Below are 14334 nucleotides of genomic sequence, written 5' to 3'. Positions count from 1 at the left end.
CCAAAAAGAACCTTGCTAGCCTCGACCCGCAATTCGTTTCATACAAAAGACCTAATTTCAACTCGTGGAAGGGGTGAGACTCGGTCACGTGACCAGGTGCCAGGGTGATATTAGATCCATCCGCGTCCAAACATCTCCAAGTTAATTTTTCCTTGACGAGTGTTTTTGTAAGTGTCTCGTGGCTTTGCATCGATCAATTGATTTTTCTCAACTGAGTTGTAGTGTACGGTATGGCTGAGGACAAGCAATCGTCGGTACCTATCAGTGGTGGAGCGGCCTCTTATACTGCCCCAACGCCGGTTAACACACCTCTTAATGCTGCCCCCATCTCTCTTGGTGAGCTTTATTCCATTTTTCTCTTGCTTTCGTGTTGACTCGCAACAGGCCTCTCGCGTCCCACTGTTCCCGATATCTCGGAGGACGAAGCCGAGCAACAACAAGGGCATGATCTCATCAGTAGGTATCTACAACATAATCATCTCCGAATAGTGGTTGAATTACCGCGTACAAAGATAAGCTACAAAACTTGAACCTCCGCCCTAGTGGTGTAGTTGAGGTCCTTCCAGCCCCGGTTTCACGGCGTGTAGAGGGATTAAAGGGTGTGCATGCAGAGTACTGCAAGATCGAGCACGAGCTCAAACGCGAGATGCTCGAACTGGAGAAGAAGGTTAGTTCCGATCTCGTGTCCAGACTAACGCAGGCTGACCCGATTTTGGGACTAGTACCTTCTCAAATTTACCCCTATTTTCGAGCGCAGGAAAGCGATCTTGCTCGGTGCTTCGGAGCCTACCCCTGAAGAGATCGCAGCTGGCGAGGCTGTGAGCGAAAAGGATGATCCCGAGGCTGCCGCTACTGCTAAGTTGGAACGGGAGGAAGCCGAGAAGAACTTGAGTGAAGAAGACAAGGCTATCAAGGGTATGTCTTTCTGTGTGGGTGGAGACTCGAACTAATCCAATGGCTCAGGTATCCCTCACTTCTGGCTTACTGTCCTTCGAAACCATGACGGCCTTTCGGACCTCATCACTGAGAAGGATGAGGCTGCCCTCGAGTATCTCACGGATATCCGGCTTGTGTACCTCTCGGAAGCCACACCTGGATTCAAACTCATCTTCGACTTTGCCCCAAACCCGTACTTTGAAAACGAGACCTTGGAGAAGAGCTACCATTACCAGGTGCGTTTATCGCGTTGTTCTAGTGACATGGTGCTAATTGCAGATGTAGGACGAATTGGGTGACACGGGTGATTACATTTATGACCGTGCAGTAGGATCGGAGATCAAATGGAAAGAGGACAAAGACCTCACAAAAGCGATCGAAATCAAGAAACAACGAAACAAGAGTACGCCCCTTTCCTGACACTCACCTTCGGATATCTGACTTGACTGGTTTGAATAGCGACGAACCGCACCCGTCTCATTCGCCGTTCACACTCTGTCCCTTCGTTCTTCAACTTTTTCAGCCCTCCAGCTCAACCCACGCCAGAACAAATTGAGAATGGCGAAGTGGACGAAGAGTTACTGGAGGAGCTCGATGAGAAGCTTGAATTGGATTACCAAATTGGGGAAGACTTGAAAGAACGCGTACGCCCCGTTTCTCCATGCTCCTCGCTTCCTAACCAACCGACTCCCACTGCCGTAGATTATCCCTCGTGCAATCGATTACTTTACGGGCAAAGCCCTCGAGTACGATATTGCCGGTATCGAAGATGATGATGACTACGAGGACATGGATGAAGATGACTATGAGGTACGTTCCCACCATTTCGGTCCCAACAAGCGCAGAAAAAAATATATTGTTCAAACATTAGTAATATAGGACTCGTTCGATGCTGGCCCCGGGGCCTCGCCTTCAAGGAGAGGAAAGCAAGGCAACGAAGAGTGCAAGCAGCAATGAACGTTATGCGTGGCGGTTAATTAGCCTAAATGTGCGAATGAACTATACGTCTTTTTCTATCTCATCTCGCTCTCTCCTCCGTTTTCCGTTTTATATGATTGGTCTATACATAGGATTCGTACAATAGTATTCTGTCATCTCGGGCTTGGTAAATGGCGTGCGAACAGTTATGAGCAAGGCTGCCAAGGCGTGTTGGAAATTGAAGTGCGGTTGATCCGTTGATCAACTACTTAATTAGTGCGTCATCGGAACTCGTGATGGTTGGATAACAAGGTCTATCTATGAAGAAGCAGGCGTAGAAGAATAAGTTCATACTCCAACCCGACGAGTTAGGTTCGCTGTCTCTGCCTATATGCGTGAGTATATGCACTATAAAGTGACGGATTAAAGCATCCTATTCTCATGAATTGTCCTAAAGCCATACACTACTGGCTCAGCTTTATAAGTCAAACTTAAGCGACATACTCTGTTACTTAACCCTAAACGACGTCCCAAGGTCACCTTTAATAAACATGAGACAATGTCGCCATTTATCATAGCTTTGAGGTGACTTCATCGTTTTTCGTCAGGCAACAACAGCCCCAGAAGGCCTCAATTAGTATGCTAATCAGCGCATACATCGATCCTAACAAAATAGTTGGCTCTGGAGGCGTACTGCGCAATACATAGATATATAATTGACTTGGTCTTGTGTATAAAGTCTAAATAGACTTGCATCTAAGAGAGTCCTAAGGGCGCTAAATTATGGCGCTCAGAAGACGCTCGATAAGAGATCTCGCGTGATAGGTTACTAACTCTAAAATCATTTCTAGAATACATTTATCCAGGCGGTGTCCTCGAGCTTCAGCCGATCATGGTATGGCACCAACCCGGTTCCTTTTCGTTGAATAAAGATATAGTGTACCAGTGAGTCTTTGAAGGATTTTGATTGGATATTTACTCCGTACCAGCTAATAGTGCTCCAAAATCTTCCAAAAAGCCGCAAAAACATAACAGACTTGCACCCGCCTGGTCGAATAACTCTGAACATCTAAGATCTAAAGACTGTGGGGTTAAAAAATCACCGGAGCTTCGCAGATTGGGGTGCCTGACTACGTCATGATTTGTGGCTGGACGTGCTTTTCCATCGAGTCATCGAGCGACATCTGTAAAGCTCGGCCAATCGTAAACACCTGGGAATCACAGAGAGATTGAGGCCGTTGCATGCTGGATAAAATAAACAGGGGCATCTGATAAGCCTGGTCTTGGCAAACTCAGAGCGTAGCGCATTGCCGTTTCTGCGTGAGATCATCAAGGTTAATATATGAAAGCGCCAACTACTTTAGTTATAGATAGGATGGCCTGACATGCGTATCAGACACCTCGTGAGCGGGGGGAAATAGGGCTATGCAGTAGGGGTATATAACTGCCGCCTCGAATGAGAGAGAGGCCATACCCACGGCCTACTAACCATCTACCTCGCATTATGACTACGTGAGTATCTGTTGTGCTATCAACTCAAAAATGGAATTGAATACATCTTATGGCAGATATACCCTATCAGAAACCTCGCCTAAGAGGTGTGACCTCACAGATCCGGATGGTAATATAGTTTATAAAGTAAGCTAACTCGACGAATTGTATTGTCTAATCACTAGAACTCACAAGTAGCAAGTTATCTTCGCCCGTGACTCTGGGGAACTCAGATGTCACAATTAGCCGTGGGGATGAGGTGATAGCAATTATACACTGGAAATGGTTCGAACGGAGCACAGTCACTATGTATGGTAAAACCACTACAATCGGAGAGGTGTTTCCGCGGCCTAAGAAATTATCCAAGTAAGTAATGGCGTATATTTAGATAACTGTTGAAGAGTGTTAATCTCTGTCTCAAGTGCTCGAATTTTTACTATGCCTGATGGCTACCAGTTCAAGTGGCAAGGGCTGGATCAGATCTATGTGAGCGCGCTCGTACCGATACTGAGAGCCCCCTTGTCATTCCAATCTAGGCTACCAACGTTGAGAACGACATTAATGTTGCAACCTACTACAAGAACCCAATGTACTATTTCAACGAAAAGAAAAAATCGACGCTTGATATTGCAGCAGGGGCTAGCATGGAGTTGACTGACGCACTAGTTGGTGAGCCACATTTGCTCCGCGTAAATAGCGAAACCGAGACCAATAGTGCTATCAGTTACTTGGGCAATATATGAAAAGAAAGCCAGGGATTGGCGACGCTCTAGATACAATGGTGGTGGTGGTGGTGGTGGATAGGTTCATAAGATATTAGGATCAAAAATGAGTTTGTGATTGTGAGATACGTCATTGAATTGGGTCTGATGGTTCTGCGATTTGTGATTATTATTTTGTTACCTTTGGTCATTTGGGCTCAACCTCAGTGGATTTTCAAGTTATCAGCACAATGGCAGTGACTAAAATCTGCATTGCCTGGAACTGGTTAGGTTTCAAGCATAGTCAGTGAGTGCGAGCTACGTTTCGACTTTCTATGGTAGTATTTAATTGTGAGAGTTTGATGGTAAGGCGCATACATCGGGTACAGTGGTTTGGACTGAGAGACTTGAAAAAGATGGAATGATCTTGATATATTGAACTAAAGATGAGCGCTTTGGTAAACTGAAGCAAATATAAATACAAGTGTATTTTTGTGCTCGGTACGGAGTGCAGACTCCACCTAAAAGTAAGACTGAGATGATTGGCCCAGTTGAATCCCCTTTCGACCACAAAGAACCCATCTCACGTGATCATGAGAAATCACAGACCAATCGCTCGGCGCTTATCGCCACCGCGTTTGGACCGAACCCCATTACACCTCCACTCTCATAATGGCCTCTTACTTTTGGGGACCTTCGGTGTTCGACGAGGCCGTCGGTGAGTGCATATTAGAAATAATGAGAATTATATATAACATTTTTACAGATAAAGCCACGTCCGAACTACTACCATCTGGCACTGACGACATTGCTCTTAGTCTTGAGATATGCGACCAAATTCGTTCCAAATCTGTCCAACCACGGGATGCCATGCGGGCAATCAAGCGTAGACTGGACCACAAGAATCCCAACGTCCAAATACTCGCATTAGGTGTGAGTGTGCCAGCAATGATTGTTAATTGGGGTAATTGATCACCGCGTGTTCGCAGTTGACGGACGTGTGCATCAAGAATGGAGGTGACCATTTCCTAGAACAAATTGCGTCGCGGGAATTTATGGACAATATGGTGTCTATTCTCAAGCAACCTGTGAGTTGGCTGCTTGTCGGCTAGTGGCTTGCGTGCTGACATCATCCCTCAAGGCACTTAATTACGAGGTCAAAAGTAAAATGCTACGGCTTATTCAGAACTGGGCGCTTGCGTTCGAGGCGAAACCCTCTCTCGGGTATGTGCCGGAGGTGTACAGGTCGCTGAAGAACCAAGGTATGGTTTTGGGGTATTTTGGTCCAATCCACGCTGACAGCTGTGATCAGGCTTCAACTTTCCACCGCCGGACACCACCGCCAAAGCCAAGGCGCTTCTCGCCACTCGTACTGCGCCTGAATGGATTGACTCGGACGTGTGTCTGCGGTGTCGAACGCCGTTTACGTTCACCAATCGCAAGCATCATTGCCGAAACTGCGGACAGGTCTTTGATCAACAATGCTCGTCTCGAACTGCGCCGCTTCCACACTTTGGAATCGCACAGGAAGTACGAGTATGCGATTCTTGCTGGACGACATTGAAGATGGATAAAGCCCGTGCAAAGTCGCCGGAGCTGTCTAGATCTAAATCAACCCACTCGCGCTCCAACTCGCGCAAGGAACCACGGCAGTCTCATCTGGGTGGTGATACAGCAGATGACGATCTGCAGCGTGCTATCGCACTTTCGCTGGCTGAGGCGCAGGCGAACGCTAGTGGATATCGGGACAAGTCCAGTTATGCGCCTGCCGTACGGTCGGAACCTCCATTGGCAGAGCACGGCGAAGAGGATGCTGACTTACGGGCAGCCATCGAGGCCAGTTTACGTGAATCTCAGGCACCTCGTGCCTCAGCTCCAGCACCTGAAGAACCATCAGCGGGGAGACCGCAATGGGCGGCGCAACCTGTATTACCAAAGATACCTCAGTACGATCTTGACCCGAGGGAAGAGGATGCAATTCTATCGTTCAACCAGACGATCGAACAAGCCAGCTCTGGTGTTCCGGTTGGACCCCAGGCGGCTGATATGTACGAGCGCGCGAGTGTTTTGCGGCCCAAGCTCGTTAGGAGTCTGGAAGATGCGAGTAGAAAAGAGTGTGAGTATTAGTTACCTTTATGAAGATATGCCGTTAACGTCTCTGATAGATATGCTCACCGAAATGCATGACAAGTTGTCCGAAGCCGTTAAGCTTTATGATCGGTTATTAACGGAGCAGGTTGAGCGGTCAACATGGAGGTATCAGAACTCTCATGCACAACAATACGGGCAGCCCCAGCAATATGGCCAGCCACCTCAGCAGTATGGATATGGGCAGCAGCAACAATATGGACAATATGCTCCACAGCAACAGCAGCAGTATGCCTCTCAACCCCAAGAACAACCTGCTTCGCTACAACAGCAATCATACTCTGTCCCTTCTGCCCCACAGCAATATCAACCTGCGCCCGAATCTTACCCGGCTGTACCACCTGCTGTTCAAACAAACTATCCATCTGCTCCTCCCGTTACGTACCAAGCTCCTAATCAATACGCCTCCGCCCCCACATCTTCCCCGCCTGTTTCGAGGTCGCCCGAGCTGCAGAGACATGGTTCAATGACTGGGCAGCATGCGCCAGTTAGCATTATGAACCCAACGCACCCGGTTTCGATGTATGCACCTCCACCCCCACAGAGTCCACAACAACAGACGACCACGAGCTCTTCTTACCCACCACAGCCATATCAAGCTGTCAACCCCGCGTCGCAACCATATCAGAACGTCACTTCCCCGGCACATCTTTCCCGAGCGAATACCTATCAAGCACCTGTGCAGGACAGTTCTCACCAGGTACCCTCCAGGGCCAATACGTACCAAGCACCGAATCCATACCAGGTACCCTCTCAGCCACAATCGTATCAGGGTACCACTCCTGCGCCTCTTCCCAATTTACCTAGTGTGCCACCAATGCTTCCGAGTGCACCTCAAGGATTCCCGGAGTCTCAGTATGGTGTGGAGAAGACAGAGCAAAAGGAGGCCATGTTAATTTCTTTTGATTGATTTTTGTATACTTTAATTAGATGGTAATGAACGGCTCGTCTTTATATGTATCAAGTGCACGACGACGCTATCTAGATGTGGCCGGCTTGCGATGCCAAGGTCCCGAAGCAAGAGCTTTTTGCTCCAAGTCTTGTACGATTTCCCAGACTGCAGGGTGTGACTCGTCCAAAGGCGCGAGGTCTCTCCGCATTTTCTTTGCTAATATTTCTGCAAACTTCTGTGCCTCTTGTGGAACCGAGACCTGCTTCCGGGTGGCTCCCTCTATGCTGGCAGCCCTGACGCCATCCAAACCACATGCCACAACTTGATCAAACCAGGCTGTGGGCTCTCTGGTGATGTTCATGGCTATACCATGCGTTGTAAGTCGATGTCGAACGTGTACGCCAATAGAAGCAATCTTTTCGTCGGGGGAGAGGAACACGCCAGTGTGTTCGCTTGGATAATGTGTGAGCTGATGGTGTGTTTTAAGGTGTTCGCGAAGGGAGAGTTCGAGGTTACATATATAATCCCGAATCGATATCTAATGTACACGCTTGATCATTCATCTTGTACCAATCAAATAAAGAAGCTGACCTGGTTGCGCCCGATATCTAATAAAGGATATACCGTCAACTGACCAGGACCATGGTACGTCGTCTGTCCACCTCGATCGGTCTGGACCCAATCGGCACCGATATTCTGCAATCGATCCCGCTCCACCTCGAGGTCCTCCAACTTTTGCCTTCGTCCAGCGGTATACACCGGTCTGTGCTCGAGCAAAAGCATCACATCGGGCGTCCCATCCGGATCCGCGCGCCTATTTTCGAGCTGAAACGCATGGATTTTGTTCTGTGCGAGGAGAGTGGGGAGGTACGGAAGTGGACGACGAAAGGTATACGTCAGGATGGGAGACCTAGGAACCATATGCATGGTCGCTGCCGGGTGTGATCGACAATGTGCACTGCCACTTGATCGTAAAGACACCAACACGTGATCGTGATTGAAGTTGTGTGTGTGGTATCTGGTCGTATTCTCCTCTTGTTGCGAGTAATATTCGATTATTCTTCTAGGACTTTGAGGGTGTACTTGAGAAAGAGATGGCGACGACAAAGGGAAACACACGGCCTGCATTGGTGACGGACCTTCGTAGACTCTTGGCTCAACCGAACCCAACAATCCCACTGTACTTCGAGTCAACTCTGGAGAAAATGACGGCGTTCAAGAGTGCGGTGAATGCATATGTAAGTATTTCACCCCTCTCTCCCCAGACCTAACCTATATGTTTCTACCTATTGAAAAGGAACGGTGGTTTGTAGGTGGCGAGCGGCCAAGCCGAAATCGCCCGGCGACAAGACAAACACAAGTCGGTGTTGAGAAGAGAGCACGAAAAAGTGGTCAAGATGAATGCGGAGATTGAGCAGTTTAGGGTGGACGAGATGAATTTGATGAAGAGTGTGTCCCCCCTTTCGTGCTCCTTTTTTTTCCTGCCGCCTCGTTTAACATGGTATACAGCGCTCAAGAAGGAACAAGAAGAAAAGGCCGAGGCCGAGGCGAAGCTTGCAGAGTACAACTCTCAGTTGAAAGATGTGGAAGAGACTAGAGCGACTGTGGATGCGGAATTGGAAGATCTGCGGTCTAGGACTGACAAGTTGAAACTTGGTACGTTGTTCATTATTAATTTTCCCTTGTTCTTGTATATTAATTCGTACGACAGAGAAATCGCAAGACATGGCTAAACTTGAACATCAAGTTGCCTTGAACGAGCCAGAAGCCCGTGCACTGAGTGATTTACTCAAATGGACGGTCGAAGGTGTACAGCGTACGTCTTATTCCCAAGAATAGCTTCTTAATCTCACGTGGGGTTACACTCAACCAGGCGACGTGCTCCGCATCAAGTTTACACACATTGACGAATCCGACTGGGCACGCGAGTTTAGTTTTGTCGTCGATCTGAGCGAACAAACGTATAAAGGTATGTTCAGATCCCCTTGTTTTGATCCCTTTTATCCTTGTTTTCCTATTTTGGGTGTGTCTCTGCTCTCTCTCTGTGGTCTGCCATGGGGAGGTCCCTGGTTGATCTTGCGCGTGACTCTTTTTTTCTTTCTTTGGTTGTCGTGTGCACGAGTATTGGTTGCTCCCGCATCAGTGCTTCCAAACCCAATTTGGACGTGTTGGAGATTCTCAAAACCTGTGGAAAATCCACGGTCCGAGAGGCCATGTCATCGGATATTCTTCGCTGAAGTTGTTTCAGCGATTGCGGCGGTTTGTAGAGAGCACAGGCTCGACTGTCGATTGGGTGGCCCAAGGGATTTACAAAACACACACACGGGACTCGGAACAAAACGCCCGAATCGAATCTTTCCCTGCTCCAAGGGCTGAACCCCCATTTGAATCCCCCTTTCCGTGTCGATCCTGGAGGGGGACTTGGGCGGGAGGGGTGGTGTAGGGGTGAACTTGTTCAATGCTGTGGATACGAGTTTCACCCGTTGCCGTCGCCGGCCAATAAGAACTTTCCCCGCTCCGAGCGCCCCGCCCCCCACTCGAATGGGAATATGTAATTCTAATTATATGACCGGGGCCTCGACCTCGACCTCGATGGGCGATTGAGTGATTGGCGATTGGGTTCGGCGAGGGAGGGGGGCTCGGAGGGGCGCAGTTCGAGACCGCGTTTTTGGACATCTGTGGTGATTTCATTCTCATGCGCGCGTTTTTTTTTTGGGTTCTGAGTTTCGGCAAGTATGGGGATGGAGGGGGGTCGGGACTCGGGATTGGCAAGGCGGTCGAGGCGCCCATCGTCATTCTTGCGTCGTTTGATCCAGATCGGGCTTGCGTTTGGGGGTTGCTTTGTGTGAGAGGCTGGGTTCTCATGGTTGGAAGTGATCCAATTGGAGATGGGTCTAGGTAGGGGACTGTATGCGCCCCGGTACAGTACGTGTGCCGTCGACGACTGGGTGATGACCAATCGGGAGCGATTACCTATTTGCCATGGGGTGGGGGTGAGATCCCCCTGTGACCCCCGTTTCTGAGGATGATCCGTTATCGTGTGTGTCCCCACACGGGACTACCTTTTTGTCTCTTGGTCTCGTTGTGCGCGTCTTTGGACGAGAATGGAAGGCTGACACTCGGAATGCAGTGACGACATCTTCGCCGCTTCTTCCGCAAATGTCAGGTCTGGTGGAATGGCTCAACGAGACGCGTGAATTTTACTGGTTTGTGAAAAAGGTGGGGCGCAATTAGATGTGATTGGTTGGTACTCATTAAGATGGACAGGTACGGATGGCGTTTGGGCAGTATGTGCAGGACGAGCGGCGTGCTCGGCAGACACAGTGACGTGGCGGAGATAAGGGGGGCTATTATTTATTAGGAGTGATAGAGATGTAGCGAGTTGCAATTAATGATGACAGAAAAGGGTGGCGACGGTTGCTGTGATTTGCAAGTGTTTGTTGCAGAAATAGGGACCTAGTTCTGAACACGACGTTGGTTGTAGTGAGTGATGTTTTCGGTTGTCAACGTGCTGAGAGAGAGCTAAGAGAGATGGCAGTGGCCACGACGACAAGACTGAAGATGGACTCGTCGACGATGCCGAAACCGACGCGCAAGGCAACGTCGCCTGCCCAGCCATTGCATGCCCAACAGCCGTTTCCGCACCACCCGGTGCCAGTTGCCGTTCCGTACCACCACCCACAAGGCTACTACTATCCCCAGCCCGGCTATCCCCAGGGCTACTTTGCACAGAGCCCGGACCAGCAACAGCAGCAGCAGTTTGCGCACTGGGCGTTCCAGCAGATGATGCTCAATTCCCAGCAGCAGCAGCAGCAACAACAACAACAGCAACAACAACAGCAGGCGATGGCTGGGGTCCCACCGGGTGCGCGCACGGGGTCCGGGCCAGACTATACGTATGGGCAGATGATTCCGCCCCATATGGGATTCCAGCAGTCGGGAACACCACCGCCTGGGCCGATGCACTATGGATCTGTTGGGCGAGCGGCGGGTGCGGACCACAGGGGTTCCATCCGTACCGACGACCGGGGCCGGGGCAGGCACAGCCGCCAGCTCCAGGCCAGCCGCGCGAGCATCCGTTCCAGCCGCAGCCGCAGCAACAGCAGTATACTGGCCATGGGGGGTATCCACAGCCACAGAGGCCGTATGCGCGCGAGAACAATGGATCGGCGTCGTCGCTCCATTCCAATGGCTCTGGGTCGGGGCGCCAGCGCACAGCGAGCAACCCCCGTGCCCCGAATGCCAATCCCAATCCCGCTCCCACCGCCCCGCGCCATGGCCGGAACCAGTCCGCGGGGTCCTCGGTCGCCCCCGAGCGCTCTGTCACCCCGCCTGCGCGCCAGACCACTGCGTCGCCCGTGTCCCCCGCCGGCTCACCCACCGCCGCCAATCCGACCATGCGCACCGCCAAGCCCTCGCCGCTCTCCCAGTCCCAGCAGTTTGCCGCCGACCCTACTAAGCGCCTTTCCCGCGACGACAGCGCCCTCGAGGCTCCCCATGCCGCACTCCCCAAGACCAACGGTCTCAAGGGCCGTCTCCGCCGTGCACTCTCCTTTAGCGCCATCCAGACCCTCGACGAGGCCGAAGAGGGCAAGGAAAAACTCGGCTCGCGTCGCAAGGCCATTGAAAAAGCCAACAAGGCCAATGCCGCCCTCCAAAAGCAGCAACAGCAGCAGCAAGATGGCGCCCCACTCGACTCGCCTGGCGCCGCAGAGTCCATCCGCACCACCGCGTCGAAAAAACCGAGCAGGAGCCTCTTTAACCGCAAGTTGAACGCATCCACCGATAACATCTCCCTCCAGTCCACCGTCAGCTCTGCCTCGGTCATGATCCGCAAGCTCGGCTCTATGGGCAAGCTCGCCCGCCGCAACTCGCTCGCTGGCCTCACCGGTCTCTTCAAGGACAAGAAGGAAAAGGGTCACAAGGCCGAGGTCTCGGAAGCCAGCGTCACCCACGCCACCGTCGAAGTCGACCGCGTACCCGGTCCGAGCGTTGTCGGGACGAGCACCATGGACGATATGACCGGTCTCTCCCCCGCCGCCAAGCTCGCTCGCCAGCACACCCTCAAGAGCAATGCCCAGGCTGCCGAGCGTGCAAAGCAAGAGGCACAGGCCGCTGCGGATGCCGCTGCAGCCGCCGAGGCCAACCGTCTCGACGAAGAAGACGAGGACGGGAGCGAAGAGCTTGACCATGTTGCCAATATGCACGGCGGATTCGACGACGAGGACATTACCGTCCGGCTCGAGCAGACCCGGATCACCGAGCCCGAGGCCGACGATGAAGTCTGGGCAGTCGGCATCCGTCGATCCGTCGAGCGCACGAGAAAGCCTGTCAAGGGTATTCTTAGGAGTGCGTCCCCCGTTTTCTTACTTGAGCTATACTGACGACTTTGCAGATGCCTCTAATTTCAACCAAGAGCAATATCTCGACAAGGAAAACTCGACCTCTCTCCGCCAGCGCTCCAACTCGGAAACCAACCCGAGTTCCCAGCCTGGCCCCCTGGCCCGCATCCCCTCTCCCGACCCCGACCACATCGACGGCCTGCACCGCTCGAGCTCTCCGCATGAGACGGTCAAGTCCACCTTTAGCGCCGATTTTGGAGAATTTACCACCCCTTCGCTCTCGCTCACCGAGAACAAGATCTCGTCCGACAAGGGTTCGTTCACCTACACCCACCCGGCCTTGAACTCGTCTGCACCCGTCCTGTCCTCGATCGGCAACACCCCGACCATGGCCCAGCGGAGCGCCACCGCCCCGGGCCGACGACGACTCACGTTTGCGACCAATCTGTCCGTGTACGACACTTTTGCCCCGAGCACCTATGACCGGAGGAGCGAGCCTGCTACCTGCAACCGTTTGACGCCTGCCCTTGCGCAGAGGATCAAGGAAGAGTTGAATTCGTACAAGATGGAGGAAATGGAGGTCCACGCTAGCTCTCGAATACAGTGAGTCTTGCGTTTGATTTACACTGGGGTTGTTTACTGACTCTTGCGCTAGCACGCACTTTTTCGCATAGTCCCCCTGTTCAGGTCTAGCGCCCTCGTATCCATCTGCACCGTTCTCTCTCCTTGTCACTCTCTGCTCATTTGCGCAACGGACGCTCAGCACGCTCATTCTCTCACTCGCTATCTCTACTCTTTCTTTCCTTCCCCTTACTTCTTTTTTTGACCGTAGTCTCGCATCAAGTTTTATATACATCCGTTACATGCATACCTCCTTTTTTGTGTAAAACCTAAAAAAACATGGTCTTGTCGCGGTTTCTTTTCCTTTTCGTGCGCTACCCATCACTTGGTCGCGCGCGACTCGGTTACCATGACCATGGCCCAAAAATCAATCCAATCTGTACCCTCGCATCCCCCTCTTAAACCTTAAACCCAACTCAATCATACCCCCTCTCATACTAGCTACACATCCCCCATGGACCCTTTGACATTCAAGTACCTGTTCTTTCTTTAACTTTTTTTTCTGTGTTTTTCTTTCGTTAAGTTTCCCCTCTGTGTGTTTTCTTTTCCTTTTTTCCTTTTTCTCTGTGTGTGGTTTCTTTTACTCTTGCGCGATATTCATGTACCTCTCGTCCTAGTTTCTTCACCGCCTTTCTCTCGACGCTTTTTCTTGCTTTTTTTTTTGCTTTTCTTCCAGTTGTCGAGATTGAACGCGCGTGATGTAAATAACTGACGCTGGCCCCCTCACCCCCTCTCACCCCTTTTCATTGCTTTACTTTACCTTGGCAATTGCCTGGTTTTTGGTTTTGGACGGGGACGGGGACGGGGACGGGACGAGGTACCGGTTTTTGGTTTTCTGTTTCTTGTTGGTTCGGAATTTTGAATATGATATCGAGTGTACTACTACACCACCGCCACCGCCACTCTTTAGCTACCATCCTGCGAGTCTAGTACATGTGCGAAACAGGACCACCGCTGCAAGTCGTGGTGAGATGTTTCTTTGAGCAAGGATCACACGAGCTCTGGCCATGGGCTTTTTTTTTGGGGGGGGGGGGGCCGCGAGAAAATATATCTAGGTCTAGAGTGCTGGATTGGGTAAAAATGGAGAGGGAGGAGCTGAATATATACATGTTATATATATATGGGTTTGCATAGTCACGGTTGTTGGTGCGTGTTCCTTGGATCGGGTTAGGCTCAGGTACAAATGAGTTTCGATTGGCTTGGCGAAGTGACTGTATTGTATTGTATTAGATGGCCGGAAAAGGAGGGGAGGGGGGTTGTGCTTGGTGCTCGATGACAAGAAATT

The 14334-nt window shown here is 51.0% G+C and overlaps 6 protein-coding genes across 6 annotated transcripts; 5 read left to right on the top strand and 1 right to left on the bottom strand.

The window, feature by feature from the left end:
- Positions 1 to 230: 230 nt before the first annotated feature.
- Positions 231 to 1893, top strand: RhiXN_01139 (Nucleosome assembly protein (NAP); the record flags this gene model as incomplete). The annotated part of the gene is made up of 9 exons (XM_043320958.1): positions 231 to 336; positions 385 to 456; positions 513 to 667; positions 723 to 915; positions 964 to 1172; positions 1222 to 1339; positions 1396 to 1580; positions 1639 to 1746; positions 1816 to 1893. The coding sequence occupies 9 exons, from the start codon at positions 231 to 233 to the stop codon at positions 1891 to 1893; spliced, it is 1224 nt and encodes a 407-aa protein (XP_043179970.1).
- Positions 1894 to 3358: 1465 nt separating this feature from the next.
- Positions 3359 to 4149, top strand: RhiXN_01138 (uncharacterized protein; the record flags this gene model as incomplete). The annotated part of the gene is made up of 6 exons (XM_043320957.1): positions 3359 to 3366; positions 3423 to 3475; positions 3531 to 3711; positions 3768 to 3831; positions 3882 to 4014; positions 4070 to 4149. 6 exons carry the CDS (start codon positions 3359 to 3361, stop codon positions 4147 to 4149), a joined length of 519 nt encoding a protein of 172 aa, XP_043179969.1.
- Positions 4150 to 4718: 569 nt separating this feature from the next.
- Positions 4719 to 7104, top strand: RhiXN_01137 (vacuolar protein sorting-associated protein, Vps52/Sac2 family protein; the record flags this gene model as incomplete). The annotated part of the gene is made up of 6 exons (XM_043320956.1): positions 4719 to 4764; positions 4813 to 4979; positions 5036 to 5134; positions 5188 to 5308; positions 5359 to 6162; positions 6212 to 7104. 6 exons carry the CDS (start codon positions 4719 to 4721, stop codon positions 7102 to 7104), a joined length of 2130 nt encoding a protein of 709 aa, XP_043179968.1.
- A 67-nt stretch (positions 7105 to 7171) lies between these two features.
- Positions 7172 to 8013, bottom strand: RhiXN_01136 (lipoyl(octanoyl) transferase; the record flags this gene model as incomplete). The annotated part of the gene is made up of 2 exons (XM_043320955.1): positions 7172 to 7624; positions 7678 to 8013. 2 exons carry the CDS (start codon positions 8011 to 8013, stop codon positions 7172 to 7174), a joined length of 789 nt encoding a protein of 262 aa, XP_043179967.1.
- Positions 8014 to 8180: 167 nt separating this feature from the next.
- RhiXN_01135 (chromosome segregation protein spc25) lies at positions 8181 to 10413 on the top strand (the record flags this gene model as incomplete). The annotated part of the gene is made up of 7 exons (XM_043320954.1): positions 8181 to 8324; positions 8400 to 8535; positions 8596 to 8742; positions 8798 to 8902; positions 8960 to 9055; positions 10217 to 10305; positions 10354 to 10413. The coding sequence occupies 7 exons, from the start codon at positions 8181 to 8183 to the stop codon at positions 10411 to 10413; spliced, it is 777 nt and encodes a 258-aa protein (XP_043179966.1).
- Positions 10414 to 10617: 204 nt separating this feature from the next.
- On the top strand, positions 10618 to 13121 carry RhiXN_01134 (uncharacterized protein; the record flags this gene model as incomplete). Its single annotated transcript, XM_043320953.1, has 4 exons — positions 10618 to 11061; positions 11127 to 12435; positions 12482 to 13031; positions 13103 to 13121. The coding sequence occupies 4 exons, from the start codon at positions 10618 to 10620 to the stop codon at positions 13119 to 13121; spliced, it is 2322 nt and encodes a 773-aa protein (XP_043179965.1).
- Positions 13122 to 14334: the final 1213 nt, after the last annotated feature.

This window comes from Rhizoctonia solani, chromosome 4 (genome assembly GCF_016906535.1).
Source record: "Rhizoctonia solani chromosome 4, complete sequence".
Taxonomy (NCBI): Eukaryota; Fungi; Basidiomycota; class Agaricomycetes; order Cantharellales; family Ceratobasidiaceae; genus Rhizoctonia; species Rhizoctonia solani.
Note: the sequence above shows the minus strand (reverse complement) of the source record. Positions and strands in the feature narration are given on the sequence as shown.